The following is a 13,070-nucleotide window of genomic DNA, read 5'->3' as shown; positions in this document are numbered from 1 at the left end:
TTCTAGACCCTGATCCCAACCCTAACCTTAAACCTAAACCTAAGGTTTAAACCCTAAACCATCCTAAAATTATCCTAACTCTAAACCTAACCCTAATCCTAACTTTAACCCGAACCCTCACTCCTGACCCTAACTAACTCTAATCCTTAACCTCACCCCTAATCCTAACTAATTCTAATCCAACATTAACCATCAACCTAACCCTAAATCTAATCCAACATTAACCCTCAACCTAACCCTAATTCTAATCCTAACATCAGCCTTGACATTAACTCCCAGCACTAAGCCTAACCCTGATCCCAACCCTAACCTTAAGCCTAAACCTAAGGTTTAAACCCTAAACCATCCTAAAATTATCCTAACTCTAAACCTAACCCTAATCCTAACTTTAACCCTAACCCTCACTCCTGACCCTAACTAACTCTAATCCTTAACCTCACCCCTAATCCTAACTAATTCTAATCCAACATTAACCCCAGCCTTAACGCTAACTCCCACCACTAAGCCTCACCCTGATCCTAACCTTGACTTATTCTAGTTCTATTCTAGTTCTATTCTAGACCCTGATCCCAACCCTAACCTTAAACGTAAACCTAAGGTTTAAACCCTAAACCATCCTAAAATTATCCTAACTCTAAACCTAACCTTAATCCTAACTTTAACCCGAACCCTCACTCCTGACCCTAACTAACTCTAATCCTTAACCTCACCCCTAATCCTAACTAATTCTAATCCAACATTAACCGTCAACCTAACCCTAAATCTAATCCAACATTAACCCTCAACCTAACCCTAATTCTAATCCTAACATCAGCCTTGACATTAACTCCCAGCACTAAGCCTAACCCTGATCCCAACCCTAACCTTAAGCCTAAACCTAAGGTTTAAACCCTAAACCATCCTAAAATTATCCTAACTCTAAACCTAACCCTAATTGAACTTGAACCCGAACCCTCACTCCTGACCCTAACTAACTCTAATCCTTAACCTCACCTCTAATCCTAACTAATTCTAATCCAACATTAACCCTCACCCTAACCCTAAATCTAATCCCAACCCTAACCTTAACCCTAATTCTAATCCTAACCCAACAACAACCCGAACTCTAGGACCAAACCTAACTGTAACCCTAACAACAACTCCAATCCTAACCCAATAAAAATGATGGACCACCAAAATCAAAGACCGACTTTCCCATTTAGACTGTCCTCACGTTGAAACTAATCCAGGCTCCTCCATCTTGAAAGCGGCCCTATTATGCTACTTTTTGGGCTCTTTGTATTGAGTTGTGGACTCCTATAGCTTTATAGTTCTTTATAGTTCCTTACAGCCCATATAAGGACGTCCTCCCCTCTGTGACATCACAAAGGAACAGTTTTACCACGCCTTTTGAAACCGAGTGTTTTGACCCATCCCAAACTTTTTTTAGGACTCACTTCCAAAAGTCTAAACGTCATTATCTGAAACTTTGGCATCATTTATCATAAGAATACTACATCATTACTAACATTTATAGGTCAGAAAAGTGGAAAAAAGCATAATAGTTCCTCTTTAAAATAGAAAATATGCTGTAGGTGGAACTTCAACACAGAAACAATGGTGTTACTGTATTTACAGCAAGTCTTCTTCCCTACAAGGAATAACTCATTAAATGCTCTGTAAGTGTATTTCTCCGCGGTCACAACACAAACTCTGATAAAGTATGAAATGCGGCCCTGATATATCATTTGTCCGCAGGGCACAGACGGAGTGGGGAGATGGTTTACGAGGGCTGTCTCTAAACGCAGCACGCTACGCTCTGATCCGTCTGGAGGAAGCCCCGCCACACACCAAAAACTGGAGGTGAGTCGCTTGGAGGCTAGCGTGGTTTTCAGTCAATGTAGAGTTAGTCGGGAATTTTTTTCATTTCCAAAACAAAACTTTCAACACGAACTCTTAGCCCAACTCTGATCCTAAATCTAATTTAACCCTAACTCTAATCCTAGCCTTCATTTTAACCCTAACCCCAAATCTAATCCTAAAACCAACCCTAACCTTAACCCTAAATCTAATCCTAACCTCAGCCTTAACGCTAACTCCCACCACTAAGCCTAACCCTGATCATAACCTTAACCCTAACCCTAAACCTAAAGTTTAAACCCTTAACCTTCTGAGGCTAATCCTAACCCTAATTCTAATTTTGACCCTAACCCTCACTCCTGACCCTAATCCTAATACTAACCTTCATTTTAACACAAAATCTAATCCTAAAACCAACCCTAAACTTAACCCTAAATCTAATTCCAACCTCACTTAACGCTGACTCCCACCAATAAGCCTAACCCTAATCTTAACCTTAAACCTAAGGTTTAAACCCTAAACCTTCTAAAGTTAATCCTAACCCTAATCCTAATTTTGACCCTAACCCTCACTCCTGACCCTAACTAACTCTAATCCTAAACCTCACCCATAATCCTAACTAATTCTAATACAACATTAACCCCCCCCAAACCCTAAATCTAATCCTAAAACCAACCAAACCCTTAATACTAAATCTAATCCTAACCTCAGCCTTAACGCTAACTCCCACCACTAAGCGTAACCCTGATCCCAACCCTATCCTTAACCCTAAACCTTCTAAAGCTAATCCTAACTCTAACTCCTAATCCTAACTAATTCTAATCCAACAGTAACCCTCACCCTAACCCTAAATCTAGTCCTAACACCAACCCTAACCAACCCTAATTCTAATCCTAACCTCAGCCTTAACGCTAATTCCCACCACTAAACCTAACCCTACACCTTCTAAAGCTAATCCTAATCCTTTAACCCTAACCCTCACTCCTGACCCTAACTAACTCTAATCCTTAACCTCACCCCTAATCCTAACTAATTCTAATCCAACATTAACCCTCACCCTAACCCTAAATCTAATCCTAAAACCAACCAAAACCTTAACCCTAATTCTAATCCTAACCTCAGTCTTGACGCTAACTCCCAACACTAAGCCTAACCCTGATCCTAACCTTAACCCTAAGCCTAAGGTTTAAACCCTAAACCTTCTAAAGCTAATCCTAACTCTAACTCCAAACCTAACCCTAATCCTTATTTTGACCCTAACCCTCACTCCTGACCCTAACTAACTCTAATCCTAAACCTCACCCCTAATCCTAACTAATTCTAATACAACATTAACCCACACCCTAACCCTAAATCTAATCTCCCACCAATAAGCCTAACCCTGATCCTAACCCTAATCTTAACCCTAAACCTAAGGTTTAAACCCTAAACCTTCCTAAAATAATCCTAACTCTAAACCTAACCCTAATCCTAACTTTAACCCTAACCCTCACTTCTGACCCTAACTAACTCTAATCCAAAACCTCACCCTTAATCCTAACCAATTCTAATCCAACTATAAACCTTCACCCTAACCCTAAATTTAATCCTAACACCAACCTTAACCATAACCCTAATTCTTATCCTAACCTCAGCCTTAACATTAACTCCCACCACTAAGCCGAACCCTGATCCAAACCCTAATCTTAACCCTAAGGTTTAAACCCTAAACCTTCTAAAGCTAATCCTAATCCTAATTTTGACCCTAACCCTCACTCCTGACCCTAACTAACTCTAATCCTAAACCTCACCCCTAATCCTAACTAATTCTAATCCAACTTTAACCCTCACCCTAACCCTAAATCTAATCCTAAAACCAACCAAAACCTTCTAAAGATGATCCTAAACCTGATCCTAACCCTAATCTTAACCCTAAGGTTTAAACCCTAAACCTTCGAAAGCTAATCCTAATCCTAATTTTGACCCTAACCCTCACTCCTGACCCTAACTAACTCTAATCCTAAACCTCACCCCTAATCCTAACTAATTCTAATCCAACTTTAACCCTCACCCTAACCCTAAATCTAATCCTAAAACCAACCAAGACATTCTAAACCTGATCCTAAACCTGATCCTAACCCTAATCTTAACCCTAAGGTTTAAACCCTAAACCTTCGAAAGCTAATCCTAACCATAATCCTAATTTTGACTCTAATCCTCACTCCTGACCCTAACTAACTCTAATCCTAAACCTCACCCCTAATCCTAACTAATTCTAATCCAACTTTAACCCTAACCCTAAGTTTATTTCAGAGGTTGTTTGGTATTGTTGTCCAGATCCAAGTTAAAAGGAAAATAGTTTATAGTTGATATAATCTCATTTTTACCAGATGGCATATTACCTAAAACTTGTGAAAGTGGCGTTTTATCTCCCCCTGCAGGCCGCAGCTATTAGTGTTGTGCAAGCTGGACTCGCACCTGTCCGTCAAACATCCTCGCCTCCTGTCCTTCACCACACAGCTCAAGGCAGGAAAAGGACTGACCATCGTTTGTTCCGTCCTGGAGGGAACCTACATGACCCGAGGAGCTGATGCCAAGACCGGGGAGCAGGTTGAGTATTTCAGTCCTTAATGGCCCCCAGTTCGCCAACACAATCCCATCTCATTTGTTGTCCCGTTTCGGACCTGACCATGAAGAACCTGAAAGCTGCCATGACTGCAGAGCGAACCAAAGGTTTCTCCCACGTTGTCGTGTCCTCCAACCTGCGAGATGGTTTCTCTCTACTCATCCAGTCAGCAGGACTAGGCGGGATGAAACACAATGCGGTCCTGATGGCTTGGCCGGCAGGCTGGAAGCAAGCCCGGGACTCCTCCTCCAGGAGGAACTTTATAGGTAAGCTACCCAGGAGCGAGTGATGAATGAAACCGCTTCAACAACGTCGTCACCCTCAGAGACGGTAAAAGAGACGACGGAGGCTCATCAAGCTCTGCTGGTTGCAAAGAACATCGACCACTTCCCCGGAAACCAAGACCGCTTGGAGGGAGGAAGGATCGATGTGTGGTGGATCGTCCATGATGGTGGACTGCTAATGCTGCTGCCCTTTTTACTCATTCAACACAAGGTGGGCAGCTCTTTTTTCCAGACGCAATCGCTCGAAAATACCAAAGACAAATACAGTTTCAATACCCTCACCCAAGACTAAAATTTAAATAATGTACTTATTAACATTATTAGAGCCCTCTAGACATGAAATAACACCCCTATAGTCACCTTTATGCTCCTATTACCCAATATAGTAGACATAATAAGACGTAGAAAACCTGTTTACCACTTTCTAAACTCCCTTTTTAACATTAGAGCCCTCCATACATGAAATAACACCCCTATAGTCACATTTACACTCTGATTAGCCCATATAGTAGACATAATAAGAGAAAATAAGACATGCATGACATAGAAAAGCTGTTTACAACCCTTTAAATATGCTTTTAACATTATTGGAGCTCTCTCGGAAAAAAATAACACCCCTATAGTCACTTTTACACTCTAATTAGCGAATATAGTAGACATAATAACAGAAAAATAAGACAGTTATGACATAGAAAAGCTGTTTACAACCCTGTAAATATGCTTGTAACATTATTGGAGCCCTCTCGAAAAAAAATAACACCCCTATAGTCACTTTTACACTCTAATTAGCCCATTTAGTAGACATAATAAGAGAAAATAAGACATGTATGACATAGAAAAGGTATTTACAATCCTGTAAATATGCTTGTAACATTATTGGAGACCTCTCTGAAAAAATAACACCCCTATAGTCACATTTACACTCTAATTAGCGAATATAGTAGGCATAATAAGAGAAAATAAGACATATATGGTATAGAAAAGCTGTTTACAACTCTTTAAATATGCTTTTAACATTATTGGAGACCTCTCTGAAAAAATAACACCCCTATAGTCACATTTACACTCTAATTAGCCAATATAGTAGGCATAATAAGAGAAAATAAGACATATATGGCATAGAAAAGCTGTTTACAACCCTCTAAATATGCTTTTTAACATTATTGGAGCTCGCTCGGAAAAAATAACACCCCTATAGTCACTTTTACACTCTAATTACACAATATAGTAGACATAATAAGAGAAAATAAGACATTTATGACATAGAAAATTGTTTACAACCCTGTAAATATGCTTGGCACATTATTGGAGCCCTCTCAGAAAAGAATAACACCCCTATAGTAAATTTTACACTCTAATTACCCAATATAGTAGACATAATAAGAGAAAATAAGACCGTTATGACATAGAAACGCTGTTTACAACCCTCTAAATATGCTCGTAACATTATTGGAGCTCTCTCGGAAAAAAATAACACCCCTATAGTCACTTTTACACTCCAATTAGCCAATATAGTAGGCATAATAAGAGAAAATAAGACATTTATGACATAGAAAAGCTGTTTACAACCCTGTAAATATGCTTGTAACATTATTGGAGCTCTCTCGGAAAAAAAATAACACCCCTATAGTCACTTTTACACTCTAATTACCCAATATAGTAAACATAATAAGAGAAAATAAGACATTTATGAAATAGAAAAGCTGTTTACAAATATGCTTTTAACATTATTGGAGCTCTCTCTGAAAAAAAATAACACCCCTATAGTCACTTTTACACTCTATTTAGCCAATATAGTAGACATAATAAGAGAAAATAAGACATTTATGACATAGAAACGCTGTTTACAACCCTCTAAATATACTTTTAACATTATTGGAGCCCTCTTGGAAAAGAATAACACCCCTATAGTCAGTTGCACACTCCTGTTACCCAAAGTAGTAGACATAATAAGAGATAATAAGACATAGAAAAGCTGCTTATGACCCTATAAATGCAGTTTTAATGATTATTAGAGCCCTCTAGGCATGTCACCTTTAGTCACTCCTATTAGCCAACATGGTAGACATAATAACTAAATAATAAGATAAGACATCTTAGACATAAATAAGACATTACATAGACTCACAGGTTAGCACTGACAGGATATTTGATGTGTCATCACTGTAATGTTATACCAAGAATATGTTTGTTTTGTTTATATCTGCATATGATATATATATATATATATATATATATAAAATCCTGTATTTCTGACAACAATGCCGCCAAGTGGCAGGAAGTAGTTTTACATTGAATTTCAACAAGCATGTCCGCTCTGTGTTTAAGGTATGGAGGAAGTGTAAAATGCGCATCTTCACGGTGGCCCAGATGTATGACAACTCCATCCAGATGAAGAAAGATCTGCAGATGTTCCTGTACCATCTACGTCTGGATGCAGAGGTGGAGGTGGTGGAGATGGTCAGTCAGAACACAGCAAATACTGTACAGTACAAGTGTACATGATGTGCTTATCGAGTCTAGACCAGGCGTGTCCAGGGTCACATGGGGAAAGGATGCAGCTTTGGGATTGAGTAAAGTAACACTTTATTCATTGTATTGTTTTTATAATACTGTATGTCTACTTTTCATATTTACTATTTCTAGTTTATTCTCGTAAAATTGCAGCTTTTTTCTTGTGAGTACATGACATTTTTCCTTGAATATTTTGACTTTATTCTTGTGAAATTACTTCAGTTTTTTAATTCTTATTATTATTTATATATATTATTATATATATAAATATAATATATATAATATATAAATATAAAAATCATATATAGAATATAATAAATAACATATTATTATATATTATTTTATTATTTTTTTATTTTTATTAATTTCCAACTATTTAAACTTTTCTCTTTCTTGCAAATATTACTTGGAATACCTGGAATATTATGACTCTATTCTCTTAACATTATGACTTTAAAAATAACCAATAAATATAAAAAAATATAATATATATATATATATAAATATAAATAAATAAATATAATACATAAATAAATAAATAAATATAATATAATAATATATATAATAATAATATATAAAATATATAAATATATAAATATATAAATATATAAATATATAAATATATAAATATATAAATATATAAATATATAAATATATAAATATATTATTATTATATATTATTATTTTTATTTATTATTTTATTTTTTATTACTATTAATTTCCAACTATTTAAACTTTTGTCTTTCTTGCAAATATTACAAATAACTAATAAATAAAAAAATAATATATATATAAATATAAATAAATAAAAATTATATATATATATAAATATAATATATATAATATATAAATATAATATATAAATTATATATATAATTTAATATATATTATATATATTATTATTATTTTTATTTATTATATAATTTTTTATTATTATTAATTTCCAACTATTTAAACTTTTGTCTTTCTTGCAATTCTGACTTTATTCCGGGAATATTATGACTCTATTCTCTTAATATTATAACTTTAAAAATAACTAATAAATAATAAAAAAAATAACTGACATTATTGTTCGGCGTAAAAATGAGCTTATATTACAACTTTATTCTTGTAAAATCAGTACTGAGGCTTCAATTTTTGCAGTTGTTTTCTTCTTCATTTCTGTTTTCTGCCGTGGGCCAATAAAAAAGTATCCCTGGGCCCTACTTTGGTGTACTTTGGACACCCTGGTATAGGCATCCAGTTTCTAAACTTGAACTGAACTCACCTTCACCCCCCTCCTACTCCCAGCACGACAGTGACATCTCGGCGTTCACCTACGAGAAAACGCTGAAGATGGAGCAGAGATCTCAAATGCTGAAGCAAATGCAGCTGTCCCGCACGGAGCGGGAAAGAGAGGTAACGTCGTCGGAGAAAAAAGGCCAAAAAAAAAAAGACCAATTTCTGGAACGCTACGACGGGATGCCGTCTTATGCCGTGTCTGTTTGGCTTCTAGGCTCAGCTGATTCATGACAGGAACACGGCGTCCCACTCGGCCAAGGAAGACAAAGCCTCCTGCAGCACGCCGGATCGCGTCCACATGACCTGGACCAAAGACAAACTGGTCCATGAGAGGAACAAACACAGGGAAGGAATGGGAGTCAAGGACATGTTTAATATGAAACCGTAAGTGTACCCATGTACTATTTACATCTCTAAAAATGATCTACAAATGTTCCAATGTATCAAATATGGATGATACTTTTATCGACAAACAAAACGTGATATCGCGACAGGCCTATGAATAATATATGATAGAAGAAAACAAGGAAATGAAAGATGTATTGTTTCACTAACACTGCATATATTGTCTCTTTCAGGGAGTGGGAAAGTCTGTAAGTGCTTTTCACTTTCACTTTGGGTGTGCATGTGCATGTGGATGTGCATGTGGATGTCAATCATCCTTTTTAAAAAAAAAAAAAAAGCCTGAGAAATATGACACACGCACACACCACGTCACTCATGCTGCCATTTTTGGAGATCCGGTACAATAAATCATAAAGAAATAATATCAAATCATGTTGGGATCGTAAATGCTAGTTTAAATATGAAATAATTTGCGGTAAAGGCTGTTCATAAGAATTCACGTATTGTATTAAATGACGCATTATTTGAATAATATTTGGCTTTTTGGTCAAATTTCAGGATGAAAAAGTGACAATGTGATGAGAATATTATATATTATATATATAATTTATACAATATATATTTATTATATATATATATATATATATACAATAAAATATTTATTAATTATTAAATTAAATATATATTATATAAAATAATATATATTAATTCCTAATAATATATATTAATATTTCATTCATTCATTCATTTTCTACCGCTTTTCCTCACGAGGGTTGCGGGGGTTGCTGGAGCCTATCCCAGCTGTCTTCAGGTGTTTATTAAAATTATGTATTATATTTATATTTGATATTATTATATTATAATATATTATCTATGTAATAATAAATATATATTATGTAAAATAATATATATTATTATAATTTTATATTATATTATTAAATATATATATTTAATAAGACATCTTAATATATCATCATAATATATATAATTTATATAATATGTATTTATTATTTTATATTATATATTATATAAAAATATATTATTTATTAATAATTATATATATATTATATTTTGATTTATTATATATACATATATTATAATAAATATGTATTATATAAACTAATATATATTAATTATAATTATATATTATATTATTAAATAATATATTATAATAAATATACAGGAAAGGTGTCAAATATACAATTACAAGAAGAAAGTCGAAATATAGTACATATAAACATATATTAACATATATTATTTATTAATAATATATATTATATTTTAATTTTATTATATTATGTATACATATATATTATAATAATATGTATTATATAAACTAATATACATATATTATTTATTAATAATATATATTATATTTTAATTTTATTATATTATGTATACATATATATTATAATAATATGTATTATATAAACTAATATACGTATATTAATTATAATTATATGTTATTTTATTAAATATTATTAAATATTGAATAGTCCAACAGGATGATGATGATTTCATTTTTTAGTAATTTCCATTCACGGAGGTGAGGTGTTCAAAAACAGGTGCGCCACACCCCAACACCCCCCGACCCATGCTGTTTTACTGCATGTCACATTCTAAAGCAGGAGATATCAGCTCAGTATTTTTCCTATCTTTGATATGACACCAGTAAGTCATGTGATTGTACCCAAAATGAAGTCCCTGGTGAGTGCGTGTGTCTACTTTTCTGGGTCAGATTCCAACTCCCCCCCCCTGACGTGCAGCCTGACCCCCGTCCCGCTCTAACACGACCTTTCATTCAGCAACCAGTCCAACGTGCGGCGGATGCACACAGCTGTCAAACTAAACGAAGTGGTGGTGAAGAATTCCCGGGATTCACAGCTGGTGTTGCTCAACATGCCGGGTCCACCCAAGAGCAAGAAAGGGGATGAGAACTGTATCCTTTTCCCGTGTCCCCGATCACGCATGTAAACACTGCCAAAAACCAGGTCGCCCCGGGGACCCACCCTCGACCGACACCGTACAGTTTGCCCCCGAAGGTGGTGGGTCTACAAGGAGTTGATCCAGTGTGGATTCTGTGAGCTGGGTCCAAATCCGAGGCCATGGTTCTCAGTGAGAAAAGGGTGGACGGATTGGAGTGAGGTCTTGCCCCAGGTGGGGGAGTTCAAGTGTCTCACGGTTTTGTTCTCGCAGTTCAGGCGAATCGATTCAGTTTCCGCAGTCATGCGGTCGCTGTACCGAACCGTTTTGACGAAGTGAGAACTGAGTCAGGACTTCTGGTCTGAGAACTGTATCCTTTTCCCGTGTACCGTACGCTGCATGAAAATGGTTGATAACGCATGTAAACACTGCCGAAGACCAGGTCACCCCGGGGACCTACCCTCGACCGACACCGTACAGTTTGCCCCCGAAGGTGGTGGGTCTCGAAGGAGTTGATCCAGTGTGGATTCTGTGAGCTGGGTCCAAATCCGAGGCCATGGTTCTCAGTGAGAAAAGGGTGGACGGATTGGAGTGAGGTCTTGCCCCAGGTGGGGGAGTTCAAGTGTCTCACGGTCTTGTTCTCGCAGTTCAGGCGAATCCATTCAGTGGACTTGGGAGTGAGGTCTTGCCCCAGGTGGGGGAGTTCAAGTGTCTCACGCTTTTGTTCTCGCAGTTCAGGCGAATCGATTCAGTTTCCGCAGTCATGCGGTCGCTGTACCGAACCGTCTTGGCGAATAAAGAACTGAATCAGAACTTATGGTCTTGGTTAAGAACAAGATTGGTGGCCAACTATCGGGTGGCTGGATACCTTCGGAACACCTCCAAGGTGAGATGTTCCGGTCATGCCCGACCGGTTGCAGGCCCCGGCCGGGGCAGACCTGGAGGGATTAACCCCTTGGTGTTCTCCCGGTGGAGCTGGAAGAGACCTGGAAGTCTGGGCTTCCCTTACGGACTCTACCACCCAGACCCAAGATAAAATTCATTCCTTAACTGCTGTGTTTCCAAGACATGGAGTTCCTCGAAGTTCTCATGGAAGGACTAGATCGTGTCTTGTTGGTTCGTGGAGGAGGTCGGGAGGTGATCACCATCTACTCTTAGTCCCAAGATTACCCAAAACGCCTGGATGGTATCAGCACTGGAAGGAAAACCCGTAATGGACGGTGGAAGTTGGGGGCTCTGAACCAAAAGACGGAATCTCAGACGTGGACTTCAGCGACCGTGAAGATGCCCCATCCTGCAGTCGAAATATCTATAGACGCTTTGGATTCCTTTCATGTCAGCGTGATTAATGACTTCAGTTGATTGACTTCTCCTGACGATCTGACAAAGAATCATCATGTCAATCATCTGGATTATCTTTTCACCGAACTTCCGGATCACTTTCACTCTCCGAAATCCATTTTCCTCTCGTCTTCTGATGGATTCTTAACATCTAGATCTTTACCAATCGGTCATACCTCCTGTTGTGTTTTGAAAGTATTAACAACATCAATCATGATGGCAGCAACCTTTGTTCATCACACTGCAGCTTGACTGTATAGTTAGTATTCTATGTACAGTATGGAACCGCTATGAAAATAAAGGGAATATTTCAATCGCAAACTTTTACTTAAACACATCAAAAGTATCACATGAGTACATCGTATGCTAGCTAATCATTGCTAATTAATGGTAGCATAATTAGGGTGGCAATACATTGATACTGTCATTGTCTAAATGGCCAGTGGGGTGGCCGGAGGGGTGGCCACCCCTGCTTTTGGAAAAAAAAAATCTATTTCTAATAATTAAATTTTTGTAATATTTCAGCTTTTTTTTAAAAATCTTTGTACATTTTTGGATATTATGATTTTATATCCCAGCTTAACTTCCTCCCCAACCTCATTTTAAGGTGTTTTTATTTCAATATTTCAACTCTCATTCATTCATTTTCTAAAGCTTTTCCTCACGAGGGTGGCAGGGGGTGCTGGAGCCTATCTCAGCTGGCGGGGTACACCCTAGACCCCAGCCAATCACAGGGCACTTATAGACAAACAACCATTCACACTCACATTCATACCTATGGACAATTTGGAGTCGCTAATTAACCTAGCATGTTTTTTTTTTGGAATGTGGGAGGAAACCGGAGTACCCGGAGAAAACCCACGCATGCACGGGGAGAACATGCAAACTCCACACACAGAGATGGCCGAGGGTGGAATTGAACCCTGGTCTCCTAGCTG

The 13,070-nt window shown here is 37.0% G+C and overlaps 1 protein-coding gene across 3 annotated transcripts in view; it reads left to right on the top strand.

The window, feature by feature from the left end:
• The window catches only part of LOC131125297 (solute carrier family 12 member 7-like), a 34,411-nt gene extending 21,660 nt beyond the window's left edge, over window positions 1-12,751 (top strand). For 2 of the 3 annotated variants that reach the window (XM_078791351.1, XM_078791353.1), the window contains 10 exons: window positions 1,738-1,842; window positions 4,260-4,428; window positions 4,515-4,710; window positions 4,770-4,939; window positions 7,057-7,188; window positions 8,533-8,640; window positions 8,738-8,907; window positions 9,102-9,116; window positions 10,674-10,807; window positions 11,858-12,750. In XM_078791351.1, the coding sequence (XP_078647477.1) occupies window positions 1,738-1,842; window positions 4,260-4,428; window positions 4,515-4,710; window positions 4,770-4,939; window positions 7,057-7,188; window positions 8,533-8,640; window positions 8,738-8,907; window positions 9,102-9,116; window positions 10,674-10,807; window positions 11,858-11,949 (1,291 nt within the window). In that variant the 3' untranslated portion in view covers window positions 11,950-12,750. Of the gene's footprint in view, window positions 1-1,737; window positions 1,843-4,259; window positions 4,429-4,514; window positions 4,711-4,769; window positions 4,940-7,056; window positions 7,189-8,532; window positions 8,641-8,737; window positions 8,908-9,101; window positions 9,117-10,673; window positions 10,808-11,857 lie in introns of all 3 variants that reach the window. The other variant, XM_078791352.1, reaches the window with a different exon arrangement.
• Window positions 12,752-13,070: the final 319 nt, after the last annotated feature.

Source organism: Doryrhamphus excisus, linkage group LG6 (assembly GCF_037039965.1).
Source record: "Doryrhamphus excisus strain RoL-2023G ecotype Guam linkage group LG6, RoL_Dexc_Guam_v1.1, whole genome shotgun sequence".
In the NCBI taxonomy this organism is placed as follows: Eukaryota; Metazoa; Chordata; class Actinopteri; order Syngnathiformes; family Syngnathidae; genus Doryrhamphus; species Doryrhamphus excisus.
This window is presented reverse-complemented; position numbering and strand designations above follow the sequence as displayed.